Source organism: Asparagus officinalis, chromosome 8 (genome assembly GCF_001876935.1).
Source record: "Asparagus officinalis chromosome 8, Aspof.V1, whole genome shotgun sequence".
Taxonomy (NCBI): Eukaryota; Viridiplantae; Streptophyta; class Magnoliopsida; order Asparagales; family Asparagaceae; genus Asparagus; species Asparagus officinalis.
In genome coordinates, this window is record NC_033801.1 from 18,309,932 (window position 1) to 18,326,854 (window position 16,923).

Genomic DNA, 16,923 nt, shown 5'->3' on the forward strand with positions numbered 1-16,923 from the left:
GTGACGGATCGGATCCGTCGCCAATACTTATTGGCGACGGATTGGATCCGTCGCCAATGTTTTCCCGTCGCCAATGTTTTCCCGTCGCCAATACCCCGTTGCCAATACTCAGTTTTCTACTAGTGAATGTCAAAACTAAATAAGTTTTAATATCTTATACTTGCCGGTACAACTAAATATGCCTTACTAGCAAAAAGTGGTAATCAAATATACTAATCTGGTAACTTAATCCATTGTTTACCTACCATTTTAGCAAAGTTTTTAAGTATCATGCATCATCCTGTTCCCGCATGCATTCTAGGATACTTTTTTTGTGCAAGCCGAACCATGTATATCTTTGTGTTCGTATATTTTTGATATTTTTCGTGCTCTCGTGTGATTGATATTAGCTTATTAGTTTATCCTGGGGAGTTTGTCATAACGCCTTCCCAGACCCTGTGCGTTCGGGGATCTTGGTGCGCTCCTCACCTTATGTAGTGGAACTTTGTATCCACGAATCACAACCAGCAAAAGCCATAGGTTAAAACCTGAGTTTTACGGTACAATATTCTAGGCTTGAACCTCGGTGAAGTGATCACTAATGACAGCAGCTCAGGAGGTAGAAAGATGTAACGGGTGATTAGTGAGTAGGGTAGAATTAGTCGTCGGATCAGTTTTACACATTGCCCGCCACTCAAGGAAATGAGTTAGACCTGGCAACAGAGCTAGTTTATTTTATTTTATTTATGATGAGATTAAGCTAGCTAGCTAATGATAAATAATGGTTCGGTCACTGTAGTAGGTTGCTTGCACAGTTTTGCTTTCTTTGATCGATCGTACAAATGAAACCTGTCAGTGTTCATACTGGTGAATGGTTATAAGTTACAAGAACTTGGGCTGATAATAGCTCTTGAACACCAGAGTTCATAAACCATGCTGTCTATTGAAGGATTAGTCAATCCTTATGTTCGTCAAAGTCTTTTCTACAAGGTTATCGTGTTGGCGATGGAGTATAAAGCTTTAAAATTTGACATTTTGCTTCAGCTGCCAATCTGATGTTAACTTTCTAACTCGATTACGATATAGATATAAAGTTTGTATAATATCTTGATGCTAAGAAAAGTCAGAAAAAGGAAAATAAAAAATAAAGAATGCAAAAAAACTATTTATCGCAATATAAAAATGTTAAAGTAAGAGAGAGAGAGAATCTTGGGTAAATTTCCCTTGAATTGAATATTGAGTGTGCACATATATTTATACAAGTAGAGGAGTGTGAGGTTTGTTCTCCCAAGCAATGTGGGACTAAAACCCACTACAATACACTATTATCAACAGCCCCCTTCAAACTCATGTTGGATCAAACAAAGTGAGTTTGCGTACAAGAAACTGGAACCGATGAACAGGTAATGCCTTTGTGAAGAAATCTGCAAGCTCGTCAGCGGATGAAACATGAGGAAGTAGAATTGTCTTGTCCTTGATAACTTGGTGACGGACAAAATGAGCGTCGATCTCAATATGTTTGGTCCTTTCATGAAATACTGGATTATTAGCAATCTGGATGGCACTCTTATTATCACAGTAGAGAGGAGTAGGAGTCGTAACAGAAATACCGAAATCACTGAGAAGGCGACGAAGATGAATAATCTCTTTAGCTGTTGTGGACATTGCACGATACTCTGCCTCAGTACTGGAAAGAGCAATAACATCTTGTTTCTTACTTCGCCAGGAAATAAGGGAATCACCAAGAAATATACAATAACCTGTGGTAGACTTTCTGGTAGTTGGATCACCAGCCCAATCAGCATCAGAATATGCACAAAGCTCTAACTTAGATGTAGCAGGAAACAAAAGTGAGCGAGTGCTAGTACCCCGGAGGTACCGAAGAATCCGTAATAAGACAGCATAGTGTACAGAACGTGGGGCACTAACAAATTGACTGACAATACCAACAGCATGAGAGATATCTGGTCGAGAGATGCACAAATAGACCAACTGACCAACAAGATGTCGATATCGGGTAGGATCAGATAGAGGCTCACCGTCAGTAGAGCAAAGTTTGACATTCTGCTGGAGTGGAGTATCGACAGTTGTATTATCAGTTAACTCAGCTTGATTTAGAATATCTGAGAGATACTTCTGTTGAGACAGTAATACACCCCGCGGGCCTTGAGAAATTTCTAGACCAAGGAAATACCGAAGAGATCCAAGATCCTTCATGTGGAACTGTTGTTGCAACTGAGATTTTGCGTATTGTATACCTGTCATATCATCACCTGTAATGATCATATCATCTACATAGATGAGTAATAAAACCCTGCCACGCGATGTAGTGCGAACAAACAGAGAAGCATCTTGATGACTTTCTATAAAGCCCGCTTTGAGCACAACATCGCGAAAACACTCAAACCAAGCGCGGGGTGCCTGTTTGAGACCATAAACAGCACGACGAAGGAGACATACATGTCCCGGAGGAATATTTGACCCTGGAGGCGGTTGCATATATACGGTCTCTGATAAAGAGCCATGAAGAAAAGCATTTTTGACATCCATCTGGTATAAGGGCCAACGATGAGCAGCAGCGACCGCAAGGAGAGTACGCACAGTGGGCATCTGAGCAACAGGAGCAAAGGTCTCCTCATAATCAATACCTTGTTGCTGAGTAAAACCTCTAGCCACTAAACGAGCTTTTCGACGTTCAATGGTGCCATCAGGACGAAACTTGACCTTATAAACCCATTTACTGCCAACAAGAGAGATCCCAGGAGGACAGGGAACAATATCCCAGGTATGAGTTTGCTGAAATGCTTGAAATTCCTCAGCCATAGCTTGTCGCCACTCTGGAATTTGAACTGCCTCTTGGAAGGACTTTGGCTCAACAATAGTATGAATGGCAGCAAGAAAGTTATGAAAGATAGGTGAATAAGAAGTAACAGAAGCATACCGGGCAGGCATGACATGTGGGCGTTTGCCTCGACGAAGAGCAAGAGGAACCTCAGGCGGGGGAGATGCTGGCGCAGGTGCATGAAGATCAACAGTATTTTCTGGAGTGAGAGTTGTGTCCACAGGATATGGATTAGATGGTGTAAGAGAAGACTCAGGTGAGGAAGAGTCAACAGAAGGAGAGGGAGAGATGTCAGGGAGATCTCGAAAGGAAAATTGAGGTGAAGAAGTGGGTGATGCAGTGGACGGGGAAGCATGATCGGTAGAGTGGAGGAAATTAAAGTCATCAGAAGTAGAATAATATGGAGAATCCTCTTCGAACTGAACATGACGAGATATATGAACTCGACGAGTTGCGGGATCATAACAACGATAACCTCGATGTTCTGAACTAATTCCTAAATAAACACAAGAAACTGCTCTGGGAGACAATTTATCACGTTCGTGAGATGGCAGAAAAACAAAACATCGACAACCAAAAACGCGAACTAGATCATAACGGGGAGGATGAGTATAAACACGACTATAAGGAGTAGCACCGGAAAGAGAGCTAGATGGAGTGATATTAATGGCATGAGTCGCGGTGAGAATAGCCTCAGCCCAGAAACGACGAGGAACAGAGTAAGAAATGAGCATTGATCGGGCAGTATCGAGGATATGACGATGTTTGCGTTCAGCAACACCATTTTGCTCATGAGTGTAGGGACATGACTGTTGAAAGATAGTCCCATGAGAGGACATGATAGAGCGCATGGCAGAGGATAGGTACTCTTTGGCACAATCAGAACGAAAAACTTTAATACGAGATTGCCATTGAGTGAAAATCATAGCAGTGAAGGCTTGATAAGCAGTAAGTACGTCAGAGCGATTCTTAAGTAGGTAAACCCATGTAAAACGAGAGAAATCGTCGATAAAACTAACATAATATAAGTAGCCAGATGAAGAAGGCAAAGGAGCTGGCCCCCAAATATCAGAATGTACTAAATCAAATAAGGAAGTGGATACAGATGTACTCATTTTAAATGGTAAAGCAGTGAATTTAGCCAATTTGCAACCAGCACATGACTCAATACTAGAACTAGATGATACAGGACCAAGTACTCCAGACTGAATAAGACTCTCCAGCCTTTTATTACACACATGACCAAGTCGTCTATGCCATAAATTGGCAGGAAGCGAGGTAGAGGGTTTTGACGAACAAAGAGAAGCAACAAGAGAACGTGGACGTATGGACTCTGGAAGGTGAAGATATTCCAGAAAATACAGTTTGTGCCTCCTACGACCCGCCCCAACCGTCTTGCCCGTCTGTGGATCCTGCACAATACAAGTATCAGAAGAAAATGAGACAAACAGGCCCGCCATGCATAAAGAGCTAATAGAAATTAAATTCAAGCACAATTGTGGAGCCACATAGACGGGACCAAGTGTTAGACGACCAGATGGATCATTTTGTGGGGTAATAGAGCCATACTGAGTAATGGACAATGGTTGTCCAGCAGCTGTGTAGATAGGAGGAAGAGAGGATGAAGTAAAGACAGAGGATAAAAGTGAGGCATTACAAGTCATATGAAAGGAACAACCAGAGTCAAAAATCCAGAGATCATTCATACCAGAGACTGAAGGATTAGCTGAAGAACCAGCAAAATGCATACCAGAGAGTTGTGCGGCGGATGTAGAGGTGATATGTTGAAAAGCATCAAGTTGACGGCGAAGACTTTCAATAGCTTGAATAGTAGAGTCTGAAGTAGTAGAAGGTATAGCATTGGCCAACAATCCTGGTGTACGAGAGGGTTGAGACTGAGGGGGTCGCCGACCACGTCCAGTACCTGAGGAACGTAACTCAGGATGAAGCTTGAAGCATGTCTCAATGCGGTGTCCTTCCTTCTTACAATATTTGCAAGAGAGCTTAGATCGAGCCTGTGGAGAGGGAGCCTGTGGAGAAGTATAATTCATAACAGGAGCAGTGACAGGTACAGACAAAACAGTCTCGAGTGAAGAGGTAGGAGTGTCTGTTGACAAATTGAGTCGTGCTGTCTGCTGCCGGGTCTCATAAGCAGTGAGAGCTCCCATAACTGAGGCCAAAGTCGGAAATTGAGGCTGGTGAAGTAGTTGATCAGCCATAGTTGAATATTCAGGAAGGGACTGAAACAATTGATGCACCTCATGCCGTTCGTACCAGGCTAGCCAGTCTTCATATGTGGAATTACGTCCAGGAAGCATGGAGCGTAACTCTGTCCAAAAAGCTTGCATTTGTCCAAAATGGGACTGCAGAGATGAACTACCTTTGCGTTGTAGAGAAATGCGTTGCAGAAGATATGCCTCCCGTGCACCCGAGCACTCAGTGAAACGCTCAGTGAGACGAGTCCACATGGCCTGAGCAGAGGGAAGCGAGCCAATCTCGACAGTGAGACCAGAGCCAACACAGCGAGTGAGATAATCCATAACACGAAATTCCTGCAATTGCCACTCTGAACTCTCCTTGACATAGAGAGCACGAGCAGTCTGAAGATCGACATCACCACTGCCAGAGGCAATAGTACTGGATGAAGCAACAGTGCTGATGGACGGTGGAACTGGTCCCGTACTGGTGAGATGATCAAGCAAACCAGCGCCACGCAAGGCATTGGTGACAATGGTGGACCACCCTGCCCAGTCACTTTGATCATTGAGGGGCAAAGGTGGTTTGGGAATCTTCTCTGAAGGAGCCATAACAGCAATCTTGAGACGTTAAGATGTCGAGATGCTGTTACTAATGTCGTTCGTTTGAGGCCGAGAGACGGCTTGAAACGACGATGCCGTTAATTTGAGACCGAGAGACGGTCTTGAAACGACAATGCCGTTAAAATAGAACCCGAAGGTTAGAATGAAACCCGAAGGTTTAAAATAGAACCCGAAGGTTAGAATGAAACCCGAAGGTTTAAAATAGAACCCGAAGGTTAGAATGAAACCCGAAGGTTTAAAATAGAACCCGAAGGTTAAACGAGAACGCGAAACGCGTTAAGAGGCCGCAAAACGACAAGGCCAAAATATCTGGCAGATGAACGCCAAATAATTAAAAATAAAAATAAAAAAAATAAAACATTAAACGGCTGCAAAGCAATAAGGCCAAGATTTGGCAAAAGAACGCAAAAGCGTTAAAAATTTTATTGAAAGGGAAATAGCCCTAGCTCTGATACCATGTTAAAGTAAGAGAGAGAGAGAGAATCTTGGGTAAATTTCCCTTGAATTGAATATTGAGTGTGCACATATATTTATACAAGTAGAGGAGTGTGAGGTTTGTTCTCCCAAGCAATGTGGGACTAAAACCCACTACAATACACTATTATCAACAGCAAAGATAGAGGGCCCATCACTTAGAGCAGCTAATATAAATTTGAAGGTTTATTTCTCAAAGTATTGACAGTGTACTACATTCATTTGCTACAAAGTATAAACAATATCCTAACGAATCAGTTTTCAAAGCTGGGTTGTTGGACACGCAGTTTAGTAACAAATTAAGGTAGCACATCCTGATTTACGAACAAAACTATTCATAACAATTTAGAGACTCGTAGGCCATTGAAGTCTGGATCACTTGTACAAGTGTTGGTATAGGTTAAGAAAAGTTCTAGGTTTAACTAAAAACTTAAAAGATGACGTCTTTGCCTTCTCATTAAGACTTTGTTGGACTGCGAACTAGTTCCGGTAGAAATGATAAAATGAGTAATGTTCCTTTTCCAATAAGAAGGGCTATTGAAGGAATATAAGTGCTATCAAGACACAACACACACAAGCTGATTTTTCTTATGCATGCTAGGGGCCATTGAAAATCGTCAAATTGTGCACTCCACACTGTCCGCTTATTTGTTCTTGTATGGATCAACACACATGAAATCAGACTTTTCTGATGCATACAATCAGACATGAAAATCTCCAAGTTGTCCTCTTATTTGTCATTACTAGTATTTAGACCCGTGCAAAGCACGATTTCCAAAAGATTTTCTACAAATATTGAACATCTTACGAAAATAAAGTATTCTGCTTTAGATATGAAGTATAGTGATGGAAGTGAACCGAATAATTAATAAACTGTTCGGTTATTATTCGTCCAAATATTCGCAGAAGTTTATTTCGATAGTTCATTTAGTACTAAACAAATAATTTTTAGTGTTCGGCTTATAAATGAATAGAATCTAACCAAATGTATGTTCGATTTGGTAGTTTATTAACAATTCGATTCGATAACTTTTTAATAGAATTTAACCAAATGTATGTTTGATTCTAATAATGCATGTTATATATGTGTTTGCTTATTAATCATGAAACTAATGAGAAAGTTATAAAGTATTATCTACAGATCTAATCCAAGGAACTCAACTTCAGAGAAATAAATTGAGACAACATTTGTCCTGTGCATTACGATTTGGCCTAATTGTGTGCCAGCATCACATAAAAAAAAGGAGTTGAAGATTTTGTTTTTGTTTTTTTTTTTCATTAAGAGCAGTAGTGTACATGTACATCTACAAATGAGAATTACATGTCCCGGAGGAATATTTGACCCTGGAGGCGGTTGCATATATACGGTCTCTGATAAAGAGCCATGAAGAAAAGCATTTTTGACATCCATCTGGTATAAGGGCCAACGATGAGCAGCAGCGACCGCAAGGAGAGTACGCACAGTGGGCATCTGAGCAACAGGAGCAAAGGTCTCCTCATAATCAATACCTTGTTGCTGAGTAAAACCTCTAGCCACTAAACGAGCTTTTCGACGTTCAATGGTGCCATCAGGACGAAACTTGACCTTATAAACCCATTTACTGCCAACAAGAGAGATCCCAGGAGGACAGGGAACAATATCCCAGGTATGAGTTTGCTGAAATGCTTGAAATTCCTCAGCCATAGCTTGTCGCCACTCTGGAATTTGAACTGCCTCTTGGAAGGACTTTGGCTCAACAATAGTATGAATGGCAGCAAGAAAGTTATGAAAGATAGGTGAATAAGAAGTAACAGAAGCATACCGGGCAGGCATGACATGTGGGCGTTTGCCTCGACGAAGAGCAAGAGGAACCTCAGGCGGGGGAGATGCTGGCGCAGGTGCATGAAGATCAACAGTATTTTCTGGAGTGAGAGTTGTGTCCACAGGATATGGATTAGATGGTGTAAGAGAAGACTCAGGTGAGGAAGAGTCAACAGAAGGAGAGGGAGAGATGTCAGGGAGATCTCGAAAGGAAAATTGAGGTGAAGAAGTGGGTGATGCAGTGGACGGGGAAGCATGATCGGTAGAGTGGAGGAAATTAAAGTCATCAGAAGTAGAATAATATGGAGAATCCTCTTCGAACTGAACATGACGAGATATATGAACTCGACGAGTTGCGGGATCATAACAACGATAACCTCGATGTTCTGAACTAATTCCTAAATAAACACAAGAAACTGCTCTGGGAGACAATTTATCACGTTCGTGAGATGGCAGAAAAACAAAACATCGACAACCAAAAACGCGAACTAGATCATAACGGGGAGGATGAGTATAAACACGACTATAAGGAGTAGCACCGGAAAGAGAGCTAGATGGAGTGATATTAATGGCATGAGTCGCGGTGAGAATAGCCTCAGCCCAGAAACGACGAGGAACAGAGTAAGAAATGAGCATTGATCGGGCAGTATCGAGGATATGACGATGTTTGCGTTCAGCAACACCATTTTGCTCATGAGTGTAGGGACATGACTGTTGAAAGATAGTCCCATGAGAGGACATGATAGAGCGCATGGCAGAGGATAGGTACTCTTTGGCACAATCAGAACGAAAAACTTTAATACGAGATTGCCATTGAGTGAAAATCATAGCAGTGAAGGCTTGATAAGCAGTAAGTACGTCAGAGCGATTCTTAAGTAGGTAAACCCATGTAAAACGAGAGAAATCGTCGATAAAACTAACATAATATAAGTAGCCAGATGAAGAAGGCAAAGGAGCTGGCCCCCAAATATCAGAATGTACTAAATCAAATAAGGAAGTGGATACAGATGTACTCATTTTAAATGGTAAAGCAGTGAATTTAGCCAATTTGCAACCAGCACATGACTCAATACTAGAACTAGATGATACAGGACCAAGTACTCCAGACTGAATAAGACTCTCCAGCCTTTTATTACACACATGACCAAGTCGTCTATGCCATAAATTGGCAGGAAGCGAGGTAGAGGGTTTTGACGAACAAAGAGAAGCAACAAGAGAACGTGGACGTATGGACTCTGGAAGGTGAAGATATTCCAGAAAATACAGTTTGTGCCTCCTACGACCCGCCCCAACCGTCTTGCCCGTCTGTGGATCCTGCACAATACAAGTATCAGAAGAAAATGAGACAAACAGGCCCGCCATGCATAAAGAGCTAATAGAAATTAAATTCAAGCACAATTGTGGAGCCACATAGACGGGACCAAGTGTTAGACGACCAGATGGATCATTTTGTGGGGTAATAGAGCCATACTGAGTAATGGACAATGGTTGTCCAGCAGCTGTGTAGATAGGAGGAAGAGAGGATGAAGTAAAGACAGAGGATAAAAGTGAGGCATTACAAGTCATATGAAAGGAACAACCAGAGTCAAAAATCCAGAGATCATTCATACCAGAGACTGAAGGATTAGCTGAAGAACCAGCAAAATGCATACCAGAGAGTTGTGCGGCGGATGTAGAGGTGATATGTTGAAAAGCATCAAGTTGACGGCGAAGACTTTCAATAGCTTGAATAGTAGAGTCTGAAGTAGTAGAAGGTATAGCATTGGCCAACAATCCTGGTGTACGAGAGGGTTGAGACTGAGGGGGTCGCCGACCACGTCCAGTACCTGAGGAACGTAACTCAGGATGAAGCTTGAAGCATGTCTCAATGCGGTGTCCTTCCTTCTTACAATATTTGCAAGAGAGCTTAGATCGAGCCTGTGGAGAGGGAGCCTGTGGAGAAGTATAATTCATAACAGGAGCAGTGACAGGTACAGACAAAACAGTCTCGAGTGAAGAGGTAGGAGTGTCTGTTGACAAATTGAGTCGTGCTGTCTGCTGCCGGGTCTCATAAGCAGTGAGAGCTCCCATAACTGAGGCCAAAGTCGGAAATTGAGGCTGGTGAAGTAGTTGATCAGCCATAGTTGAATATTCAGGAAGGGACTGAAACAATTGATGCACCTCATGCCGTTCGTACCAGGCTAGCCAGTCTTCATATGTGGAATTACGTCCAGGAAGCATGGAGCGTAACTCTGTCCAAAAAGCTTGCATTTGTCCAAAATGGGACTGCAGAGATGAACTACCTTTGCGTTGTAGAGAAATGCGTTGCAGAAGATATGCCTCCCGTGCACCCGAGCACTCAGTGAAACGCTCAGTGAGACGAGTCCACATGGCCTGAGCAGAGGGAAGCGAGCCAATCTCGACAGTGAGACCAGAGCCAACACAGCGAGTGAGATAATCCATAACACGAAATTCCTGCAATTGCCACTCTGAACTCTCCTTGACATAGAGAGCACGAGCAGTCTGAAGATCGACATCACCACTGCCAGAGGCAATAGTACTGGATGAAGCAACAGTGCTGATGGACGGTGGAACTGGTCCCGTACTGGTGAGATGATCAAGCAAACCAGCGCCACGCAAGGCATTGGTGACAATGGTGGACCACCCTGCCCAGTCACTTTGATCATTGAGGGGCAAAGGTGGTTTGGGAATCTTCTCTGAAGGAGCCATAACAGCAATCTTGAGACGTTAAGATGTCGAGATGCTGTTACTAATGTCGTTCGTTTGAGGCCGAGAGACGGCTTGAAACGACGATGCCGTTAATTTGAGACCGAGAGACGGTCTTGAAACGACAATGCCGTTAAAATAGAACCCGAAGGTTAGAATGAAACCCGAAGGTTTAAAATAGAACCCGAAGGTTAGAATGAAACCCGAAGGTTTAAAATAGAACCTGAAGGTTAGAATGAAACCCGAAGGTTTAAAATAGAACCCGAAGGTTAAACGAGAACGCGAAACGCGTTAAGAGGCCGCAAAACGACAAGGCCAAAATATCTGGCAGATGAACGCCAAATAATTAAAAATAAAAATAAAAAAAAAAATAAAACATTAAACGGCTGCAAAGCAATAAGGCCAAGATTTGGCAAAAGAACGCAAAAGCGTTAAAAATTTTATTGAAAGGGAAATAGCCCTAGCTCTGATACCATGTTAAAGTAAGAGAGAGAGAGAATCTTGGGTAAATTTCCCTTGAATTGAATATTGAGTGTGCACATATATTTATACAAGTAGAGGAGTGTGAGGTTTGTTCTCCCAAGCAATGTGGGACTAAAACCCACTACAATACACTATTATCAACAAAAAATATAACCCTCAATTCTCACCAAAACTTCAGAGTTTAGGCGTGTAATGGTTAGGAATGATATTGCATCAATTTAGGTTCAAATCCTGCGAGTCACGAGTTATTTTTTGAAAATTAACACCGTTGTATGAATCTAGGCTTCGACACATAAAGAAGATCTCACGAATTAAAAGCTTGCTCTTCTAAAATAAAAAACCTCTGTGCACTTCACGCTATTCATAAAGTGCTATGAGGTTGTAATTTGGACAAACTTTCAGTCACACATACATTAGTTTTCTGAAACACGAGGAAACACCGTCAAAATAAAAATGGATTTACTGCAAAAAAATCTGTGAGAATGTTACATAGAAAGATTGAATTTGGTTGAGGAAATTACATTTTGATTGTTCTAAAAAGATAGTGGCGTATAAATTGATATACATAGTGATGTCCTTATAAATTTATATACATACTGATGTCCAAGTGTTTTGTTATTTTTAACAAGAAGGCCATACAAAAGATGAGATGGATGTTTGAGTTCAGATGTTATATATCTGTAGATACTGATGAACTATCAGCATTCAACTGTGAGCGCAATGTTGAGAATAAAAACATACTAGATAATGGAGAGAAATGGTTATTTTTTATTTTTTATTTTTTTATTTTTTGAGGGGAGAAACTGTTATTTTTTAGACCTACTAAAAGGTTGAATTTGGTATCTTACCGTGTGACAGGTCAGTTGCTTGTGTTCTAAGAGGCACAACTATGCTGGGATGTAAGTATACGGGTAAAAATTCAAATACACATACAAATTATAATTAGAATTTTGCTTCAGTTCTCCTAAGATCACTTGCTTGTTTTAGGAACGAGCACTATATTATTTATGAGATTGTGGATGTAATAACAATATGTAACACAAAAAATTATTCAACACCGCTTTTGTGGTGTATATCAGTTAGAAGTAACGGGTGTAATTTACAGTTTCTATCATTGACACATTTTTTGGAGCCTTATTTGCACTTCAACATCCCAAAATCTCTTATATACTAACATGAACTTTGACAATTGAGGAAACTCGCTAAGAGCTGACAACCCATTTTACAAAATGGTCTGCCAACCCACTGCCATGTGAACCCCAAACCGATGTGACTAACGTGGGGGCTCACATGGCTTAGGTTTGGCCGCCTATTTTGCAAAATGGACCGTCAGCTTATTTGCATTTTTCCTTAACAATTTGATACCCTAAAGTTTTTCTAGTTGACGTTACCATTTGATATCCCAAAGCCCTAACTATGCCCCGCTGTTGTCCAAGACTTGAATAAACTAATGTTTGGTAACAACATAGTCTCTCATTCGCTAAGTTGATATTTTCGAGCGAAGGTAACGTAATTTTTTTTTTTTTTGCATTTCAGGGTGTCAAATTGTCGACGTAGAACTTCAAGTTGAATGAAGGGTGAAGTTTTTGGGTATTAAGGTGCAAATTATCAGTGAGTAAGGGGCCGTGTTCTGGAACAATGCCGTCCTGGGCTGCTCCCTTGATAATAGTAATTAAGCGGGCCTTCAAAGAAAGTACATGGCAATAACTAATAAGGCCTGCTAGTCTTTTTTTATCTGGATTGAAACAACAGGCCGAATTTGGTACATAGAAATATTTTGTTCTCCCCCCATTTTTTATCATCTTCTCTTCTTGCTCTACTTTTTCACCCAAAAGGTATTTAAATAAATAAAAAAAAGAGGAAAAAGGGGGCAAAAAGATCAAAAGAGGCGGTTTTCTATCGGTACGGTCTCATTTTAACTATCTCCATCAAAAAATCCTTTAAAAAAAAAATTGAAGCCGATCCCTGGAGAATCAATGGAGGCGGCGGCATCAGCAGAGAAGAAGGAGCTAGAGAACAAATCGCTTACAAACATGCAGCGGACGATCGGGAACGCCAGGATCGAGAGCTCAAGGCTGGCCTTCATCCCTTAAAGGTCTCTCACCTTTCTTATACTTTCTCTATTGTTTGGCTTAGTATAGGTTATTAGGGTTTTTTAATGACAGAAGAGAAATGAGTTTGGTCTTTAGATGAGGTTAAGATTTGGTGAAGGAAAGAACAAATCGTATGGCAATGCAAATTTTAACAACATTATAATGGTGGATTGGGTAGGGAACTAGGGATTGATTATGGTTGAAAAGGAGGTAACTTTTTAACTAGTCTGTGTGTAATGCTACTACAATGCCATCATTATGCGGGGATTGGCTGCAAACTTTTTGTATTTTTTATTACTTCGTTAGTCTTTGTAGAGGACCGTCGACACTGTAAATTAAGGGCTGCAATTTCTCTTAACTGAAACATTTTAGGTTCTCTGATGCACATGCCTCAATCGACTGGTTCTCCTTCATATCCGTATATCAATTGAAGCTACCTTTATATTCTCAACAATGAGCTCATTACGTATCTTCTCTTTTAGTCTCGTGCCACCAATCACAATCTCATTTTGCATCAAGGGAAGGATGTGGTTCACTGGATGTTGTAAGGACAGATAGAGTGGTTACTGGTATGAGGGTGGGCATGGGCATTGTTATAACTGGCGGTAAATAGCACCGCAATAACGGTGCTGATAGTGTTAGCAACCCCTTTTGCAACACTATTGCCTAGTAGCGATGACATGTTGAGGAGTATGTGCTTTTTTCTTGCAAAAGCGGCCAATAGCGTGTCATAGCGGTGAATAGCGGGTGATTACAGGTAAAATTCACTTATTGACTGCTATTTAAAAGCATTCTTAGGTTTATTTTTTTAAATTACCCACCCAAACCCAGAATACCCAATGTTTAGGTCATTATCGATCGTTGTTTTTTCTTTCCTGGGTCTCACTCTCGCTATCCAACCCCCCCATACGATCGCTACCTCCCACCGCATCTCGTAGCTTCCCGCGACTTCGGACGTCTTCCTTCTGTTTCCCATGGCCTCTAGCACCTCTCATCAGTGCCACAACACCTCCTCTCACCTCCTCTCGCTATGAGCTCCTCCTATTGCAGTCCTCTTACCGCTCAGCTCATCTTCTTGAAGATGACGACTCTTCGACCCCCCCTCTAGTTGTCTTCGATATTATATGATAGTTACATGTCTATTTTATGTTTAGGATCTCTTTGGATCATCTAATATGCACTTTTAGATTTTCTAGATTTTTCTTTTTTTGAATTGAATATATATATATATATATATATATATATAACCGCTATTTGACTTTGCGCTTTTTACCACTATTTTGCTGCAATAGCCCTATATATAACCGCTATTTGACTTTGCGCTTTTTACCACTATTTTGCTGCAATAGCCCTATATATAACCGCTATTTGACTTTGCGCTTTTTACCACTATTTTGCTGCAATAGCCCTATATATAACCGCTATTTGACTTTGCGTTTTTTGCCACTATTTTGCTGCAATAGCCCTATATATAACCGCTATTTGACTTTGCGCTTTTAGCCACTATTTTGCTGCAATAGCCCCAAATAGCTTTAGTGGTGTCTTACCGCTGTGCGACGCTATCCACTATCGATAACCTTGGGCACGTGAGGGAGCCTTTTTTTTCTCCTCGCTTGTAATTTGTTTGATACATGAGGCTCAAGCTACCATGAAGCAAACTCCTCTCTCAACTAGGTTCCTCTCAACTTAAGTTGTAATTTAGCTGAGCAGTAGAATATATGACACAGAGAGGAATGAGCAGATACTTGAATCTTGAAGGCTAGTAAATTTCCCTCAGTTCATATATGATAAGCAAGGTACTCGTTCATATATGATAAGCAAGGTACTCGAACCTGAGATCCCTTAGTGTCTCTATAGCTTTAAGGCTGTTTTTAACGTATTGTAGGCAGTGTTTTAAATATCGGCCGACATGTCGGACATGTCGGCCGATATAGCGGATTGAGGGGTCCAACGACACAAATCGGGGAAAAACAAGTCGCATATCGTTTTTTACCGACATATCGGCCATATCGGCGAAAAATCGGCCATATCGGCCGGTTTTCTTGTTTGGAAAATCGGCCATATCGGCCGATTTTCTTGTTTTTTCTTTTTTTCTTCTTCACACGTGAATGTTTGGTTTGTGGACTATTTTGATTAATAATAGGCTAATGATTACTTGATGTTTGATCACTTGATTAATAATAGGCTAACTGATTAATAATAGGCTAATGATTATTGATTAATAAGGAGAGATTTATTTTATTTTAAATGTGCATATGAATGTTGAAATGTGCAGAGTCATGAAGTTATGAATTTAGGAATGCTTAGATAGTTAGATTACATTTAGGGCATGATATTATACATATGTGGATCACCCGATATGGCAATCCGATATTTAGTCCATGTCCCCCGATATATCCCCGATTTCCGCTATCCGACATGGATTTCAGCCGTCCGACATGAACCCGACATCCGATATTTAAAACCTTGATTGTAGGAACCTAGCCTAGGAGGTGATAACATCTATTCTGTACAAACTTTTGTTTTTTTTGGTTGAATTTAGAAGATATTACGTAGTTTGACTCGTGCTGGCATTATATGCTTGAGTAGCTAATTAAAAAGTCCATAAACACAGTCTAAGCTTTCAAATTGTTCTAATGAGTTTGTTGTGATTTGACATTTCAGAATAAATTTGTGTTTTGGTATACACGTCGAACTCCCGGAGTGAGACCGCAAACATCATATGAGGACAACATAAAGAAAATTGTAGAATTCAGTACGGTATGTTACGTTTTAAATTATGTCAGACAATAGCATACGTTGTACGCTGAATTACATATAAGATTGTGTTGTCTCCATAGGTTGAAGGGTTTTGGGTTTGCTACTGCCATCTGGCACGTCCTTCAACTTGGCCAATTCCAACTGATTTGCATCTTTTTAAAGATGGCATTCGGCCTCTCTGGGAGGTAATGTTTCGTTTAATTTGTTAGATTGTGCTAGCGGTTTCAAGTCATACTCTTTCAACAATACAAGTAATTGGAAGATGAGAAAGGACAATTGTACATTTCTCAATTATGAAATTATACCAGATTTTTCTAGTACTAAGCCTCAGAGTAACATTTACTTTACCAGGACACAGCAAATTGCAATGGTGGGAAGTGGATAATACGTTTCAAAAAGGTGGTTTCTGGTCGTTTTTGGGAAGATCTGGTAAGTGAAAGTGGTTTATCGTTGTTTATACATGCACAGATCAAACATTTCGACATTCTAGTTTTTTCTTGTAGTTTTCTTCCAGTTACATGCATGGTGTTTATTCTGGGTCCTTTTTTTGGTATGGCTCCTGAGTAGTTTGTTCTGTCTTTGGTAGTATTTCCTCATTTGTCATCTTTAATTTTTTTTTTTCAAATGGGTACCTTTTTCCTGTAAAGATAAAAAGGTCGCTACAAGATGTCTGTTTGGTATTTGATAACAACTATTTTGTAGATTGAGTTATGAAATCCAATGTTACATATAAAGCTAAAAGCGGTCCACGTAATCACAACCAGCAATTTACATGTATGGTTTAATATTCTGACCTGTTAGTTTCTAATTTAAGCTATAACATATTATATTTGAAATGTTGCACAGCATTCATGTTTGAGACAAGAAGCTTAACGACTTACCATCCTTGAATCATAGAAATAAAAAAAACTTAAGTATTAATCTTCTTAATTGGATGCTAATTGTTAACTGTATTGCGTTTCATTC

General features: G+C 40.6%; 1 protein-coding gene across 1 annotated transcript; it reads left to right on the forward strand.

Annotated features, from left to right (window-relative positions):
- Positions 11,749–16,539, forward strand: LOC109820944 (eukaryotic translation initiation factor NCBP-like). Its single transcript, XM_020387141.1, has 6 exons — positions 11,749–11,864; positions 11,963–12,003; positions 13,063–13,199; positions 15,862–15,957; positions 16,038–16,142; positions 16,309–16,539. The coding sequence occupies exons 1-6, from the start codon at positions 11,749–11,751 to the stop codon at positions 16,522–16,524; spliced, it is 711 nt and encodes a 236-aa protein (XP_020242730.1). The 3' UTR covers positions 16,525–16,539.

Coding starts and splice junctions, on each gene's coding strand:
- LOC109820944 (XM_020387141.1), top strand. CDS start 11,749: ATGAGATGGATGTTTGAGTTCAGATGTTATATATCTGTAGATACTGAT. Junction 11,865..11,962: donor CTAGATAATGGAGAGAAATG/GTTATTTTTTAT, acceptor ACCGTGTGACAG/GTCAGTTGCTTGTGTTCTAA. Junction 13,200..15,861: donor CTGGCCTTCATCCCTTAAAG/GTCTCTCACCTT, acceptor TTGACATTTCAG/AATAAATTTGTGTTTTGGTA.